Genomic DNA, 17,535 nt, shown 5'->3' on the forward strand with positions numbered 1-17,535 from the left:
GGCTATCTGTTTCCCCCAGTTTCCAGTCTTTATGCTAAGCTAAGCTAATCGACTGCTGGCTGTAGCCGTATTTATTTACCGAACTAGTGAACTTCTAATCTAACTCTCACTTCCTAAATTTGTTGGACTATTGCTTCAAGCTTTCCCCTCTGGCTGAGCTTGGCGATACCTGTCGCCAACAACGTCATCGAACACGGTAATAATCAAATGCCGAATTTAAAATAACAAATACACTGGCTTTTGTCTTGCACAGTCACTTTGTGCATGCACTACTTCTGAGAATCCCTTGTGCATCCGCCTCTGTGGGCATACGCACAGTAATCCTAATGGTACGTCATTTGTAACGGGGTCTCCAGTGTTTAGTCGTGGAGGCTCAGCGTTTACTCGAAGCACATGTGGCCGCGGTGGGGTGGGGTGGGGGTGACCGCAGAAAGCATCGTTAGCCGTCGCAAACATTCACCGCAAACCGTCCGTGGAGACCCTGTCAGACACCAGCACCGCCGATCCCCAGTCAATCATGTTTCCACTGGATTTAGTCGTCCATCCTTACACATAACCGTTCTCACACTCGCACGCAACCTCCGCTTTCCCGTTTCCCAAAAGGAGTGAGGACAGTGGGAGAGATAACCGGTCTTGTATTTGTTTTTCATGCCTGTCAAAAAGTCAGTGGATCTGGAACTAACTGCCTCTCCACTTTCTCCAAGAAGCTGAATATTTATGTTTTACTTTCCAACTTTGTGCCAGTGGCTTTGTTCTACGTTACCCCTGCTTGGCCTTTTGCTCTCCGTGCACACTTCATGCAACTCTTCCACTCTCACTCCATCAATATATTTTTTCTCCTCCCGTTTCTACAGACATCCTCGTGTCTGAGTGTGTCTCCGTCTCCTCTTGTTCTCACCTAGATCCACATCAATATCACTCCATTCATTTTCCGCTCTTCCTTTGTATCTTCTAACGTGGCACTCGCCTCCTACTATCTTTGCTTCTCCAGGTCTCTGTGTTGTTATATTTTACTGTGTTTTATTTAACTCTGGTCATTTACAAAGATGTTATTCAAATGTATTCTTTTTTTACCCATCTTTGCTTTAACCTGTCACTTTTTTTTTTACAATATTTCTTCAATGCCTTGAATACTTACGGCCTCATTTCCCCAAAAACATTACACTTTTTTCCTCCTGTCTTCTAACTTGACTTCATTACTAAAGGATACATCAGGCCATTGCCTTGTTCCTGTGCTTCTCTACCATTCTTGACCTTTTCGCCTCCAATATCCTTTTCCTCTTTCCTCCCTCCTGCACTGTCCGATCTGCCTTCGTCCTCTCTCTCTCCCGAGTGATCCTCCCCAGTACTGTTTCAACACACACACCTCCTACCTGCCCTCCCTTCTAATTAGGCGTCACAAGAGGGCCCCCCCCCCCTCCGAGTGCTCCCTCTCCCCTCTCGTTAGCGCCCCTCCCCGACACTCCCACCGCAATCCCACCCTGGGGCGGATCTGAGGTCAAGGCCGGGGCAGAACAGAACAGACAGAACTAGACGCATGAGCTGGAGCCAAAAGGCAGAGCAGCTCGACTGCAAGGTTGCTGCTTCGTTTTGGAGATCGGCTGTGTGAGAGAAAATGTGCGAGCCAGATGATGCGCGGAGGGCCACGGCTGCTGCGCACTATAGTCTGAGCTGGTGTCCAGGAACACACAACAAGATAAAACAACAGCACTCGATCACGCTGACGGAGGGGACGTGGGGCTCGCCCGAGATGTTTCATCAGAGGAACAGGATGCCAGAGGCCCCTGCGTTCCAATGACAAATAAATGATGAAGGAACAAACGCATTCACAGGGGCTCCAGAGGAAACGGAGAGGGGGGACGGAGGGCAGCCACCTGCACAATCACAATAGAGGCGACTGTCTGCGATGGCCGTGGGAGCTACAGAGGCCATAACGCTGCTGAACTGTCCCTCTGCTGTAATGTTGCCATCTGCTGGCAGCTCTTTATCAATGCGTGACAGCAGCCTAATATGAAATCAGAGAGTTTTGCAGAGTTTTGCAGTGTGTGTGTGTGTGTGTGTGTGTGTGTGTGTGTGTGTGTGTGTGTGTGTGTGTGTGTGTGTGTGTGTGGCACAATAAGACATTCCTGAGAGCCACATGAAACCACAAAAACTCATTATGTGTTTTGATACTGCCGCCTGAACGACGTGCCCTCTCGCATACACTCTGGAATAACACTTCAACATGACTCCAGCGAGTTATGCCATTTGCTGGCACGGGCCACTTTGGGCAGTCAGTCGCAGCGTGTTATTAGAACTTGGCATCAAGTGATTGAAAGGCAAACGTCACTCTCAAGTTCCACAAGATTGTGTGTGTGTGTGTGTGTGTATATTTTTCACAAGGCCCAGTTTATTAATAAACTCCTGATGCTAATAAAACAGTTTGACAGTTTGGGAAATGCTCTATTTTGCTATATTACTGAAAATCCGATGAGAAGATTGATACCACTCTCGTGTCTGCACACGAAACATGAAGATCAATTTTATCATCCAGCTCATCGCCAGAAAGGGAATAAACATATTTCTCAGGATATCAAACTGTCAATTTGACTAATAATCAGGTGTTTGGAGTCAAAGACAAAAGCACTCGGTCAGGTCTGGTTTGCTGCTGTTCATCCGTCACCACTTGGATTGTCAAAAGAGGGGGAGACAGTCTTTCATAAAACAAAATACAAGAGACAAGCTCATCATCTGGGACTGCTAGCCAGGTCTAGTTTCAGCCAGTCTTCTGAGGTCATGGCCCATGTGGAAAATTGGTGATTTTGTATTTTTACAATGGATCCCTTGAACTGAAGGATCTTCAGGATTTTCAATAAAGTAAATAAAAAAAGACAAATTGGAGATGAGTGCTGGACCTATAAGCCAAGTTATTGGTTTGTTGTTGATACCGTTGAAACAGAACTTTCTTTGGGACTCAACATCCATTAGAAGCTGCCATGTCTTGTTCTGTTCTGCAGTACTTTTTCTTCACTGGCCCACCGAGAATGGAGTGAAGCGACTTCCTTTTTTTTGGCCCGGCTCTATAGGGATGGATGCCTGCTCTCTGGATTTTCTCTGAAGAGCAGCATCCCGGCTCACCTGAGTAGGACACACAGGAAACATTGCCACTGTGCCAGGAAAGCACAAGAGCGCTGCATGAAAAGTGAAACATATCGCAGCATGGCAATTCCCGCAAAGATGAGTACCAGTGAATTTTAGCTTTTGGATTGAGAGTAACATTGCACAGATACACTTCCTCACTGAGCAGCCCTCAGTCTCACTCCACAGATTAAGCCCAGATGGGAACGATGCGATGAGTATGAAAGCATTTGCAGCATAACTGAAAACATTCGCCTTTGTTAGCGCGCTCCAAAAACTTGCTCCATCCATCACTGGCCAGATGTTCGCTGAAGCCCTTTCCTTTTCTCCTCAAGTGGGACCCAATCCCCCCTGAAAATTAATTCACTTCCCATTCCACTTGCGTCCACAACAAAGGCCTTCATGAAATCTAATTGGATAGTTTGCGGTCTTTGCGATCACGCAATCAGGCCAAGGAGCCGGTTTTTCGGAGAACAAGAGATGTTGTTGTTGACGGACGATCACTCGGGACACGTTTGCACGCCGTGACCCCACTTAATACTGCTATTAGACCCCCAAAGATTCCCCATCCTGAAGATTTCAAAAACACCGCGCCCGCTGCATTAGGACTCTGAGAGGAACCATTTCGTTGAATAAACATCAAAATATGTTGCTTTTGTGGCCAGTTTCCTTTTTTGAATTCCAGCTGAGTGTGGCAGCCGTACAATGCGATGAAGCCTGGCAGCTGACTTAAATCCATCATCTGTCGAAAGCAATAAATCATGTCGTTATTGCCATAACTTCTAGAAAAAGGAGAGCAATTTCATCCACTTCGATAGAGATATCATTGTCACAGCCTGTAGGGTTTGCAGCAATGGTTTTTAGAGGCTTAAGCCGATATATTCACCTGAATTTGTGTTGGAAAAGAATGAAATGGCGCACACACACACACACGCCCAGTTTGTTTGTCAGTTCGGTGTTATCTCTGTCCTTCAATGTCCCTGATTGGCCAGAGGACACTACATTAAATACAGTTTCTAATTCCTCTGGTAAGCACAAAGCTACCGCTGATATTTCCCTCCTTCCCGCCTGTGATTACTTCCTGTTGTGACGCAGTGATAGGCCTTTACTGTGAGACTTGTTTACGTTCGCTAAGCTAGTGAGCGTTTCCCAAAAACTTTTTGTCGGGAGAGTGTTTTGACACTTTGCACAAACAGAATATGTTTTATTACAAGTTTGCCAACCGGTTATCTTATTACCAACAAACTTTTAACATTAGGAATACAACAAAGAAAATGTTGCACACATCAGAGGTTCAAAGATTTTACATTTTAGGAAAAGACATTACGGCACTTATTAGCTGATTTGGGTATTGGAAATGGTAACAGGGAGGAAAAAAAGCATGAATGATGCATTCTGTAATTTCACAAAAAATGTAGTTTTAACACAAAAGAAAATTGCACAAAAGGCAAAAGCAATGAGAGGCACAGAGAGAAAAGTGCCAAATCAAACAAAATGAAAGCACACAAAAAGGATTTGCTTTGCTCCGTCGCCCTGGCAGGTGCCAGAATCCTGATTTACAGCAACTAACATTGGTGCTTAGAGAGATGCATGAGTGTCTTTTAAGGGCGCAGCCTCCAGCGCACCACAAGCACCTTCAAATCCCCATCCAGCAAGAAAGGAAGAAAAAAAAAACCCCATTTCTGGAAGGTTCCACTTTGCTGCACAAATCAAGGGAATGGAGTGAGAGCAACAAGACCCTCCAAGAATCACTCGAGGTATGTCATTATGTCACCCACAAAGGAAGGCCTATTCCATTTAGGGTTGGAGCCACAGGCCATTTGGCCCACACACACACACAAGTCACACGACTTCCAAACAGCCACGGACACAAATATAGAGTCCCATTCTTTAGTTCAATAGCAATGCAGAGACCCTGACCTGAGGGGCGAGGATGAAAAGGACATGGCCACCGCATAGCAGAGAGGGCGGTAGGCAGCAACTGTTGACGGGCCGGTCTCTGGAGCGAAGCACTGGGTCACTCTGGTGTGTGTGAGAACAGATAAACGACCAGTGCTGACTCATGCCGCGCAGTCAACGCTTGCACAGATGGGAATGCTTGTCATGACCCACTTGAGCAAAAAAAAAAAAAAAAAAACAAGTAATTGTTCAGTCTTGATATGTGACAGAGACACAAACCGATCAAACTGACATCACTTGTTGTGACACAGTAGTCAGTGAGGGCGTATTACTGTTCAGCTCATGGAGATACAATTATATATAATGCAGTTTCGTAACAGAAACAAAATCTGTTCATATAGGAGAATTAAGGACTCGTCTACAATCAGTCATTTGTGTTTTTGTAGGGAAAACACAATCAAAAGGTCCTCCATCAGAAGCTTCACACTGATGCTCATGCGCATTGTAAGTCCATTAATGTGCCAATTTTGTGATTTTCTTCCCAAGAGGCCTAATTAAAGTGCACATAATCAAGCCAGCACTGGACAGTGGCCTGGAAAAGAGTTGCAAAGCCTCAAGCGCTTCTCTTGTCACCGACATTCACTGATTGCAGCGTGGACGTGCTCAGCGGGGGGGGGGGGGGGGGCACATGGCAGCCAGGGTGTCTAAAGCCCAAATCACCTTGAGGTGCCATTTGCACCTGTCGTGGTCATTTACACATGCTGACAGTGGCATCCCCCACCCCTCTGTTACAGACCCAGAATCTGTCTGCAGGCCAAACAACTGCTTTGTGTTCCACTCACAAGCTCGTCACTAAGCATGTGTCAGCTTTTTTTGTCTGCACGAACTATAGGCCCTTTAGGAGATAACTTATTTCGGGAGGAATTAACTGAGTGTGCTGATCTTAGAAGTTTGTTCAACGCTGGACTGATAAATTTCAGGTCTGACATTAAAAAGGTAAAAGGAAGGACGGTTGTTGTATATTAATTATGATAAATAAAGACTTTAAATACGCAGAAAATTCACCCACATTTTATCACAGTATTTTGAATGTATTCACACTCTCACTTTCATAGTTTCCTGTTGATTACTGCTTGTTTGAGATATTGTACCATTTTCAGATTTGTAGACAATACCACACTGTCCCATCACACATCATCTCATCCACTGTGCAGCAGCATTGGACCTGCTTCAGCATCACTGGAGGAAGAGCAGGACCACAGAACACTTCAATTCATCCCAAAAGAAAAATAAAATCATAATGGGTCCTGTATATATCTGTAATATTAAATCAATCCTGTAAAATATTATAAACCTTTGCAGTTTGGATATAATAAAGATACACATACCCAAAGCACCTGGGTCCCCATTGCTTTACAATAGTAAGGTGTCATTTAGAGAAACTTAAAAGAAGTTGTAAAAATAATACTACAAATAAAAAAATAAAGATAAACAGCCAAAATAACAGCGGTTTTGTGGTGCATCAATTTCCCAAACGCATCTAAAACTGAAGCGAGGCGCCTTCCTCTCACATGTCCAATGACTGAATTAAACGTTGTATGAATGTGAAGCTCACCTTCGCACAGACAGCGAGAAGAAGCAGTCCAGTCGTCCACAAGCAGGTCATCTCTGACGCCGCAAGCGAGATGTTATTTCAAACTGGAGAGACGCAGTAGTGGTTGCCCGCTCTCCGTCCGACTGTCCCACCAGTCTGTCCAGTCTGCCCAGTCCCTCAGGGGGAGAAAGAGGTCCGCTCTCGTCTACGCGCTGCGGCTCCGGCTCCAGTTCACAGAGAGAGAGAGAGAGAGAGAGAGAGATGAAGGTAGAAGTCAGCCAAGAACTGCCGGAGACGGCATGACACTTTTCGGTGGCTTCCAGATATTTTGTTCCCCCCACAGCAAACACGTTGCTGCTAAATTTATGTTTGCATACCAGGCGCGCGTCAGGAAAAAGGGGCTCACCCACCTTACATTTCTTAAAGAAACACACTCCCTGTCCCGTTACACGCCGACAGGCTACTCGGTGCGCAGGCAGGCGGGTGATGCTTGGTGGTTGCTCAACAAGTCCACCCGCTGAAAAGTCAAGTTTTTCATTTAAATTGTGTCCTAGTTTTAAGGCCCATGTGAGTTCAGGTGTTTGCATGTCCAATCTTGATTTTTTTGTTTTTGGGGGGGGGGTGAGATAAACAGGGTGAGGTCAGGGACAACCTTTTGAACCCATGATCATTTTATTGTGCACAAAGACTCTTTTGCACCATGAGGACTTCAGGACAGTTGGAATTTTTTTACATGCTTTGCCCTGAGACCTGAGACTTTCCCATGAAGCCACAGCTCCGGGAAGTTTGGCCTTGAGTTGTCAAAAAAACAAATATGACATTTAAAATGCACGTATTTGTTTCCTTGGCGAGCGTTAGATGAGAAGATTGATACTGGTACTCTCACATCTGTACAGTAAATATGCAGTTGAAGCCAGCAGCTGCTTAGCTTAGCTTAGCACAAAGACTGGAAATCTAACGCTAACTAAGTACCATGTAACCTTCAGACAGAGCCAGGCTAGATGTTTTCACTTGCTTCCAGTCTTTATGCTAAGCTAACCATCCACCTGTAGATTTACAGTACAGACCTCTAACACAACAATAAATTGAACAGTTCTCTTCATGTCAGCTGCTTGGTATAAACAGTTGGCAATACATATTGTTTCCTTTGTTATGACCCCTCTAAATGTCCAATAATGTGTCAATGTAGATTAAATTCTTTCATTTCAAGCTGCATGTGGTTTCTCTCTTATATCACAATTTAAATCAATCAAAAAAAATGAGCTAAACATTGGCTTTAAACATTGCTTTATTAATTATTTGCATACTTATTATCCTGATGGTAAAACATCATCAAAAAGGCCTAATTCTCTTCCTCAGGCCCTGCCCCCTACAACACGAGGACTCCAGGTACTTGGGCTTCAGTTGGAACGTGGACCATGTGTTGTCGGCTGTGCACCAGTTGAGGATTTCGCCTACTTTTCACAGCTTTAGATTTAGTCACAAGTATGAAATGCATTAGTCTTTCAAGTTATGCGCCCAGCGCTGCCAACCATGTGCCATTTAAGGTCAAGGGGAGTTTTAGCTGAATCAAGCTCTGACTGCTTATGAACTGAGATCAATTGGAATGAAACATTCATACTCTTGGTCTTTGCATGGCGTATGAATGAAATCGGCTGTTGTTTATGATTTACCTTGATGAGACCCATGTCATTCCGCTCCGGCTCCGGGGGGAAATAACAGCTCCCTCTGTTTTTGTGAGGATCATATTTTTCTTGCAACTTAATGAAGGTCTGCATTGTATCTTTGGACATGAATGCCTCCCACACCGGCGAGATGCATTTTGAATACAGGCCTGACCTGACGTGTTTCATTTTTCTGAGTACAGTAAATGACTTGTACTAACAGACTGTGACAGAAAAACCTACTTCGCTGTGATTCTATCACATTTAAAATAAATATCTCAGGGATTCAATAAGGAGTACGACATTTTCCACTTCAGTAAGAAAGGAATTCTGTATTCCAGTATAATTGATGGCTGGGGTCGGCAACTCCTCTTCCTTTTGATCCCATACCTTCATTAAAGTAAGAGACATTAAGTTCTTTGAAGCAGCAGCCCAAAGTGGTCGTGCATTAGGACTTGCGTGTCGCTTTTGAAGCTGTCCAGGACCACCGTAATAACAATGTTCCGAGAGATTGTCATCGGCCCTCAGCCAAGCTCAAAGGTCTGAGGGAGATGCCCATTGAGAGCCACACAAATAGTACAGGTATGTATGGTATGAGCCACCTGAATTGCTGTCTGACACGTAGGCCTGAATTCAGCTTAATCTCTATTAACACGCTGAGCCCAGGAATGTAAATGTTTATTTTCCCCGGGGAAGGAAAATAAATCTTTACCTGAAGCCTGAAGAGGGGGGCTTAAACCGTTTCCTTTCCACCTTGGGGTTAAATTATTGTCTTTAATAGCTCCTTGAAATTCAAAGACAACCTGCTCATGCCACTCATCATGCAAAGGCCACTGTCTTTGAAAGAGCAGGGAATCCGGGAGCCCCCTGGTTGAACTTTGACCTCCCACACGGCACCCCGAGAGCACAACAGACACCCCACAAAGCAGAAGCGAGCGGTGGATAATGCTTGGAGATATGAATAGTTCACATTCACTGCGACTGGCGGCGCATAGCTAAGCCACGTCCTCATGTTTCAAATGCTGTTGCTCTTATTGATGGACATGTTCAGCGGGGATCACTCGCTCAAAGCTACCATCAGCGGAGTTGCATAATCACTGCCCCGAGCACAAATGTATTTTTAGGGACTCTACGAGCCTAAATAGCGTCTGTCAGTTGTTCGCTCGACAGATCTCACAGGGACTTTTCTGTGTGGGAAGACAAATAAGGGGTTTGAGGCAGCAGCTAATGACAGTCTTTTAGCTGACATCTTTTGTTTGAATGCAATGATGGGCTGGATGCTAGATGCTCAATGACACTGTTTCATGCTTCTAGGCCTTATTAGAGGCAGCTGCGTATGTTTTTTACTCTGCAATTTATATGCATGAACACACGCATGTAGGTATGACTTTACAAGTGCAAAATAGGGCCACAGTATGTACAGTACATGTGTTGGTTTCCTAGCTAAACATACTTGCAGCAGGTCAGTGCCCCCCATATGAGTAACCTAGTTGTCCCCCTTCGGCTGACACCACACATAGCTGTTTGATCAGTGATATTTGGCCTGAGAGTCAAAGCGCTGCTTGTCACATGTGTTCAAAGAGAGGGCAGGAATTTGCCGAGTACCAGCGAGAGAAATTGCCCTTCACGGGACACCAGCTAGCTTGTTTTTGCATTAAAGAGGCAGCTAACAGATTTGTTTTTTTCTCCTGCAAGCAACGGAAACTTCATGATTCAAGAAATACTTTTTGGAAGTACAATTATTCACTCTCCAGCCAAGAGTTAGATGAGAATATCGATACCAATCATCTGTTTCTGATATGAAGCGACAGCCAGGTGATGGATAGACTAATTTACCGTAAATACTGGAAAAAGGAGGAAACGGTAGGCCTGGTTCTGTCTAAGGGTAATAAAACTACAAGTTCACCAATCAACACTTCGACCAGGCAACCAAAACCAACACCTCTTCATGGCAACCTCTCGACACGACTCTTGGAAGTCACTGAGAAGAAATAGTCCTGAATATAACCCTTAAGAAAAAAAATAAACTTGTCGTTTCTACACTTCGGTTTTTGTACGAATCGGGCAAACAGGATATATCATGCTAACTTGTGAGCTTTAGAGGTGCTAATGAGTGAGTTTGTTACCTTTGACAGAGCCAAGCTAGCTATTTTCCCCTGCTTCCCGTCTTTATGCTAAGCTAAGCAAAGATTTGAGAGTATTATCGATCTTCTCGTCTACTTTCGGAAAGAAAAGCTAACAGTCATGATTCCTGAAACGTCACACAAACACCTCATGTTGTCGAGGCACCTCGTTATGGCTTCCAGTACCCCGGCATGCAGTTTACCACCACTCGGTTACCTTTCCCATCTGCCCCTGATTGCATTTACGGCTCTGTGGAATTTGGCACGCTATCAGTATGTGTGTGTGTGTGTGTGTGTGTTTTTTCGTGTGTCTGCTCATGCTTGAGCTCCCGCCATTGCTGGGCCACAGTGTCCTGGGCATGCCAGGCTTGCTAAGGGTACAGTAACCTGTGTGTCTGTCAGCGCAGATCGGTTTCAGCTACAGGCATCGCGTTCCATCAGGCATGTCATATCCAGAGCGTGCTGTCTGAGGGCATCATGCCACAAACCACCAGTCAGACATGTAGACAGTGGGCACAACAAGATCTTCACGTTGTTGCCAACAATCAGTCAGCCTGTCTGAGAACCCAAGGGTATAATCTTTTCCTTCTTTCTTTCTTTAGGGAAGTATCTAATTACGTACAAATCCTAGCTTGGAGCTAAAACCCTAAAATGCTGCTGGATGAATATTCATGAATCTGCCTGAACTATTTAGCGATGAATAACTGCCGATGAGTTCCACCGAAGAAGATTAAGGCATCGCACTACACAAATCCACGATTTCCTGTCATCAGAGCAGCAGACACGTATGTTTGTGGATTTGGGTGTTTGGGTGAATCTGCTGCAGGCTGATAGCTGGCATCATTTAGGGTGAAGAGGACTAAACATCCCCTGGGATTACTTTAATCTGCGAGGATCGGGGAAATAAGTGCCCAAGCATGTTTTTCACATTTTCCTCCCCCTTAAGTCTTCGTCTTTTCTTTTCTTTTCTTTTTTTAAATCACAGCTTACCCTACAAAGGCAGAGCAGTATTACAAAAGCAGTGATGTTAAAACAATGAGGTTTAACAACATTTTGACCAAATATGACTGTGTTTTGTCTTTGCAGGGCAGCATCATCAGATAATCTTGAACCTTTCCCTTTGTTGTATGAACAACAAAGGTTTGGCAATACTTTTTGGTTAGCATTGTAATTAGACAGGTGTTCCGTAAGACTTTTGGGGGATTTTGAAAAATATGTGTGCTTGAAATTGTGTAAGTACATCACAATTCATGACTCATCTCCTTTATTTCCAGGAATATGAAAAAAAAATGAATTGCTGTGTGGAGATAACGAGCATCGAGGGTCATGTAACGCAAGCCCGGACCTCACAGTGAATCCTGCTCCTGCCAGTGTGGTTGCCTCAAATTTCAGCATCTTTGTACTGGGCTGCAGACCACTGGCTACCCATACAGACCACCTGGGCAGAGGCCTGGTTGGGTGCATGTCGTCTGTTGACAACGCATGTGTGTGAAAAAGAAAAAAAAAGCAGAGAAGGAGAGTGAAATGACAGACAGCTTGGCCCCCGCTGTCAGCTGCCACTCGGTTCCCATTACGACTCCTCTCATCTCCAAGCCGCGCTCCCTTGGTTCCTCCACACTTCTGCACGCCTCAGGTACTGTTTTGGAGGCTCTATAGCTGAATGTCCGTCTGACAGAGATTGCAAAGGAGAAGCCCGGAGAGAAAGCAGAAATGAAGCAAGGGCCTATTTCCCACGTTGTTCTTGGCTCCTGTCTGCCCCAGAAGACTTAAGCGAACACTTCCAAAACAAAGAGATTGTCTGTGTAGGTGCCCAAATAGCCAACCCACGCATATATGCACACTTGCACACAGACAGAGACGCACTCATGCTGGGACATAAAAAATGTTATTCTAAATCCTTCTAAGTGCCTATTTAAGCAGCTGTTTTCTGTAAACACTGGCTCCGACAGCAGAGCTCGGACATTTGCTTTTGGATTACTCTCAATTATATCATAATTACCAGGACTCGGTCTGGTTGTCAGCAACAGCAACCAGAAAATATAGCTGTGAATTGCTGCCGCTTTGCCAGCACAAACAGCCGGGCCCGCTAATCCCAACACGGCTCTGTGAAAACTGCCTGTGGCGGGATATTGTAGAAACATGACGGGGTCATGCGGGACGGTGTACGACCCACACGACGGATAGCCTTCTGTGGTCGTTGCCTCCCCTCCCATCTGACCCATTCAAAGCATGCGCTCATTGACCCGCGAGACCTTTTTTTTTGTCCGTCCTGAGAAAATCATTACTGAAAATCCTTAAGGTGGAAGTGGGTCAGGGTGTGGTCCCACAGCGAATCTCATTTTAAAGAACGTATTGACCCCTTTCTCACACTTTTAACCTTATAGTTGTTGACCCTTTTAATGTCCTGATCCTCGCAGTGGGAAATGTAGACGGTTAACTTGGATGTCTTAGCTAATGAGCCGGAGTCATTATCTGAGGATTACATCCGACAGGTGCACAGAGCCCTGCTTAACAAGGCCCTGGTCTTGTATATGTGTCGATATTGTAGCCATAAGTCTGCAGTTACTGGCCTGCTAAAGAACACATTGTCTGCGTAGATCCGTTGTTTATTGAAGGCTGAAGTAATGGTTATTTCAAGAGGGCAAGCATCATCTTGTTAAGATGTAATTAATTTCTGCATGCACGACCTCTCCAGCTCCGGGGTTGGGCTAAAGCTAAGAAGAATAATAGGGCCAAATTTAGCAGTCGGGCTACACAAATCTTTGGGGCTATGTTGGTCCCAGATGTTTAAAATTGTGGTGTAAATTCACTCTCACAATAAGAGATCAGCCAATATTTATTGTGCAAATGTAATACAAATGGTTTGATTCTAAACAGAACAGAAAATGCATCATCTAACTCAACTCAACAGAGATAAAAGATAATGGGTGCCTTTCAGCAAACAGCTGCAATCATGACTGTGTCACCAAAAACATCAGTGACTATGAATTAAGATGTCCTATTTTGCAAAAAAACAAAAAAGATTTTTAAGAATTTGACTATTTTATCATCTTTGATTGGTCCAGCTGATTAACTTTGTTTTAGCATAAAATTAAACAACCAAAGACACTAAACATGTTTGACTGTCTGGCTTTGCTTAAAGCTGCTATAATCGATATTTTTTTATTAACGATAAATCGCATTACTACTTTTATGTGAGAGGGGTCACTGGTAGTGATGATCCCACAGAGAATTATCACCAAACTGCAGTTCCTTATGGAGCTTTAGAGCAACTTTTGGCTAATTGTTTTTCTGTTTTTTTTCGGCCCACAACTTAACTACTTTGGTTTCCTCTCATAGCATAATGTTTGGCCACAAAAACAAACATTGAAACAATTGTATGCCACTTCCCCAGCTCTAAATGACAGAGATACAAAGTTAGCTGCTAGCTGGTGAACATAGCGAAGCATTTAGCAGCTAAAGGAGCTAGCTTGGTTAGCAGGAAAGTTGTCCAGAAATTAGATCCCTGGGCAGTTAGCTAATTAGTAATAGCTAATCCAGGCTGCTAGTTCCTGTGTTTACTTTCAGTAAGACTGTGTTTAAGAGTTTAGTGTTTTAGAGTATTTTTTTGGTTTATTTGGAAAATTTAAGAAGGTTTCTGCAGTTTGTCCTGACACGCAGCATTTTGCCAGACTCCTGAATCTCTACAATGGAAAAAAAATAATTTTAATCTGCATGTGACATCTTGAGAACCATAATAAGGTCATTTAGAGAGCTCTCAGCTATCTGTAGTGTATCTGTATTCATAATCCCATTGCATCTATTGCATCCACAGCGACTTGTTACAGGTATGATGGACAGTCCAGCAGACTGTCGTCGCTCAGGGTACACTGTCTGATTGAGGGTAGAGTTAACCAAAGCATACCGCTGCTCCAAAGACATGTCACTTTCTTTCTCCTCTGCTCTGAAGCCACATCTTTCTCTCTGTCTGTGCTCTTTCTTCACGCAGCGCCTCTGACTGTGTTTGATGCGGAGGTGTGACACCTTCCCAGTAGCCCACAGGTATCCGTTACCCAGCCAGGGGGCCTTGGCATGCTGCCCACAGCCCTACCTGTCTCAGAGGGCACAATAGAGGGATGCCGTGTGAGGATCTCCTCTCCAGTCCTGCCAGACCCAGTAACCCCTTGCTGCCACCTGCACACCAACGGACCCCGTGGGGAGGGAGAGCGCCTCCATGACTGATCTTTCTTTTTATCTTGACTGTATGTAGAATGAGAGAAACAGTCAACAGTCTTTTAAATTTGTCCCGAAAAGATGGATTTGCTTTCTCACCTAATTTTCATTTGAGATCTCGTATGCCCCGCTTGTCAATGTTCCCTTGGATGCATGTCATTTTTATTACTTCAATTAAACCAATGCATTCCTAATTGTGCCCAATCATTTTTACCAAAATAAAATAATGAATAATTGTGTCTACCATTTCTTTAATTTCTTGATATTTGCATGCCTGTCAATATTAAATAGCAGGCAAATAAATGAACTAGAACAAGGGGTGGCATGGAAGGGGAAATCCAGGGAAGATAGGCTGTGAACCTTTTCTACTTTGCTGCTCTCTAGCGGCCTAAATCTGCAAATACTAGGAAGTATGCTTGAACTCAAATACAATGACTTCTGCTAATGGTTGATATCTTCTTATCCACGGAGATCGAGGGACTACAGCTCAGTTAAACAGGTGGTCTTAGATTTGAATACATTTCAGTTTCTGTTCAAATTTAAAAGGAGTATTCATTTTTTTCAGTTAATTGGCACTCTGCTCACACAAAAATGGTCTGTAACTGCGTTCAAAACAATGAATAAAGAATTAATTCCAATATGTCATGCTTTCATTGTGAAATAATCTACTGCAAGGTTCTCAGGTGATTTGCAACATCAAGTTAGGACACTGAACTGAAATGACTCTGACTATGTCACTTTGAAATGTGTTTACGCAAGGTGTTGAGTCAGAGTAGCGCTCAGCCATGTGCACGGACATACTCGACTAAACTGTATTGGTCTCATTTAGCTGTGCTGGTCAAAAAGTTTGTCACTTTGAAATGTTAAAAGTTTATTTATTCTTTGAGGGACACATATAACATGTCTTCACTAAAACTGCTGATTTCTAACCCTTAAAACTGGACATTAAAACACAATCATTTCCACTATTTAAAATATGTTGACCCGACTGTAATCCTTATAAGCCCATCATCATTTATTTAAGAAGGTTTAATATTACAGAAAAACTGAAGGCTTATTATTATACCCCTGAAAACCCAGGAGTATGATAGAGTTCATCGTGTAATCCCAATGAGTCATTATTCTTGATCAACTGGTTGTACTTTGCTTTCCATCACACCACATAAAGCCTGATTAAAGTGAAAGAATATGACGTGGACAATAAAATATGAGCAGATCAATGTCCATTACAACGTGGTATCTCTGTGTGTGTGTGTGTCTGTGAGAGGCCTATATTCTGTATGTTATACTATAATACCAACTAACTTAAACTCTTCTTCTGCAGACATTCCTTCAGACAGAATCTTATTAAAAATTAGAGTCTGTGGTTTACTGCAGCCAACATTTTCATATGGGGTCCATTTGAGTCATACAAGGGCTGATAAATGGGCCCAGACGGGTTCATCTACACACAATCTAATGTGTCAGCCAACTGGAGAATCTGATCTAAGACCGTGTTTCCTCATCTGGCGTCCAAATGTGTTGAATAAACGATACTGCCTTAACACTTAATTTACATTTTTAATAACATAGAAATTCTTTGCAGAAATGAAGCTCTGGTGCATTGAAAAAAATAGGGAAGTGCTCTCGAAGTCAAAACAGGGTCACACATCTGGCTCCGATGAGCTACTGGCAAACACAGACCTGTTCATCGGTTCACGCTGATGTATGGTATTTATTCAAGCCGTTAAGTGAAGTCATCAGAAATGTAGTAAGCGAGGTGTTAGGTTGGTCACATTTCCTGCATTCATTTAATAAATAGCATATATGTTTCTCATAAATAGCATGACCTCAAATACACTGGCTGTTTTTAGGTATTTTCACTTGGTGGCAAACTTTACTCTATGATGTGAATTTCTCAAAGAAGAAAAATATCATCCAAGTCTCACTTCTTTTTAACTTTGAAAATACATGATCCAATTCAAACAAAATCTATCCTATCTAGGATCGTCCACCATTGTCTATTATCTCTTCCAGTGTTTTTTTTTAAACCATGATGACTGTCTAAGGCAGGGATTCCCAAAGTGTGGTGCACTTTACTTCCTGACATTATTGTTATTTTACCGCAGGGGTGTCCAAACTTTTTTCACCTTGACTCCGCGACATAGGCCCATCGCGGAGTCAAGGTGAAAAAAGAGGAAACGAGAGTGAGCATCAGACTGGGAAAAAAAAGAGGAAATATGATGAAAATGATCTGGGTCTGGGCTTCACTTGGATTGGCAATGCAGATTGCCCAAAGCCAAAGTGCGTGGTGTGCAATGAGGTTCTGGCTAACAGCTGTCTGAAGCCCTCTTATTTACGTCGCCACCTGAACACCAAGCATGCCAGTGCAAATCAAAAGCCCCTTACATTTTTTATATCGAAATTGGAGGAGTTACAAGACAGCCCAAAACAACTGCAGTCTCATTCTATGTATGGTTAATTGTAAATGAAATGTGATGCAATCTGCCTCTGAGCCTGTGCGTGTGTCCTCGCCATCCTTATTGCTCTTTCAAAGTGACGCCTTGTGTAACTGAAATTTATTGAAACTTTGTTGCAGTGTTTCAGGGCGTTTTAACACCTTCAGTTCGTTTGCTTTGTTCTGATTCAGGGATTAATATGATACAATGTTGCAGTTGCCCCTTTGTTCGGTTTGTGTTCACACTGCAACATTTAACAGCGGACTAAATATTGCAAACAATCGCCACGCGCGAGCAAACTGTTCTCTCATTGGTCCGATTTCTATGCGGCTATAAATAGACTCTGTTGCTTCTTCTTTTTTTTAAGGTGTGGGGGATTGGGGGTGCGTGAAAACCCGGTCGGGATGTAGTAGGGGGTGCGTGGCCTAAAAAGTTTGGGAACCGCTGGTCTAAGGTATGTAAAGCATATGGCTTTGAGCCACGAAATG

At 43.6% G+C, this 17,535-nt stretch overlaps 1 protein-coding gene across 3 annotated transcripts in view; it reads right to left on the bottom strand.

Moving 5' to 3' along the window:
- The window catches only part of LOC116385509 (ADAMTS-like protein 1), an 80,922-nt gene extending 74,031 nt beyond the window's left edge, over window positions 1–6,891 (bottom strand). For 2 of the 3 annotated variants that reach the window (XM_031851027.1, XM_031851026.1), the window contains exon 1: window positions 6,632–6,890. In XM_031851027.1, coding sequence (XP_031706887.1) covers window positions 6,632–6,682 — 51 coding nt within the window. In that variant the 5' untranslated portion in view covers window positions 6,683–6,890. Of the gene's footprint in view, window positions 1–6,631 lie in introns of all 3 variants that reach the window. The other variant, XM_031851029.1, reaches the window with a different exon arrangement.
- Between the last annotated feature and the right edge of the window lie 10,644 nt (window positions 6,892–17,535).

The sequence above is a fragment of the Anarrhichthys ocellatus genome, unplaced genomic scaffold (genome assembly GCF_004355925.1).
Source record: "Anarrhichthys ocellatus isolate YVR2014 unplaced genomic scaffold, GSC_Weel_1.0 scaffold11, whole genome shotgun sequence".
Taxonomy (NCBI): Eukaryota; Metazoa; Chordata; class Actinopteri; order Perciformes; family Anarhichadidae; genus Anarrhichthys; species Anarrhichthys ocellatus.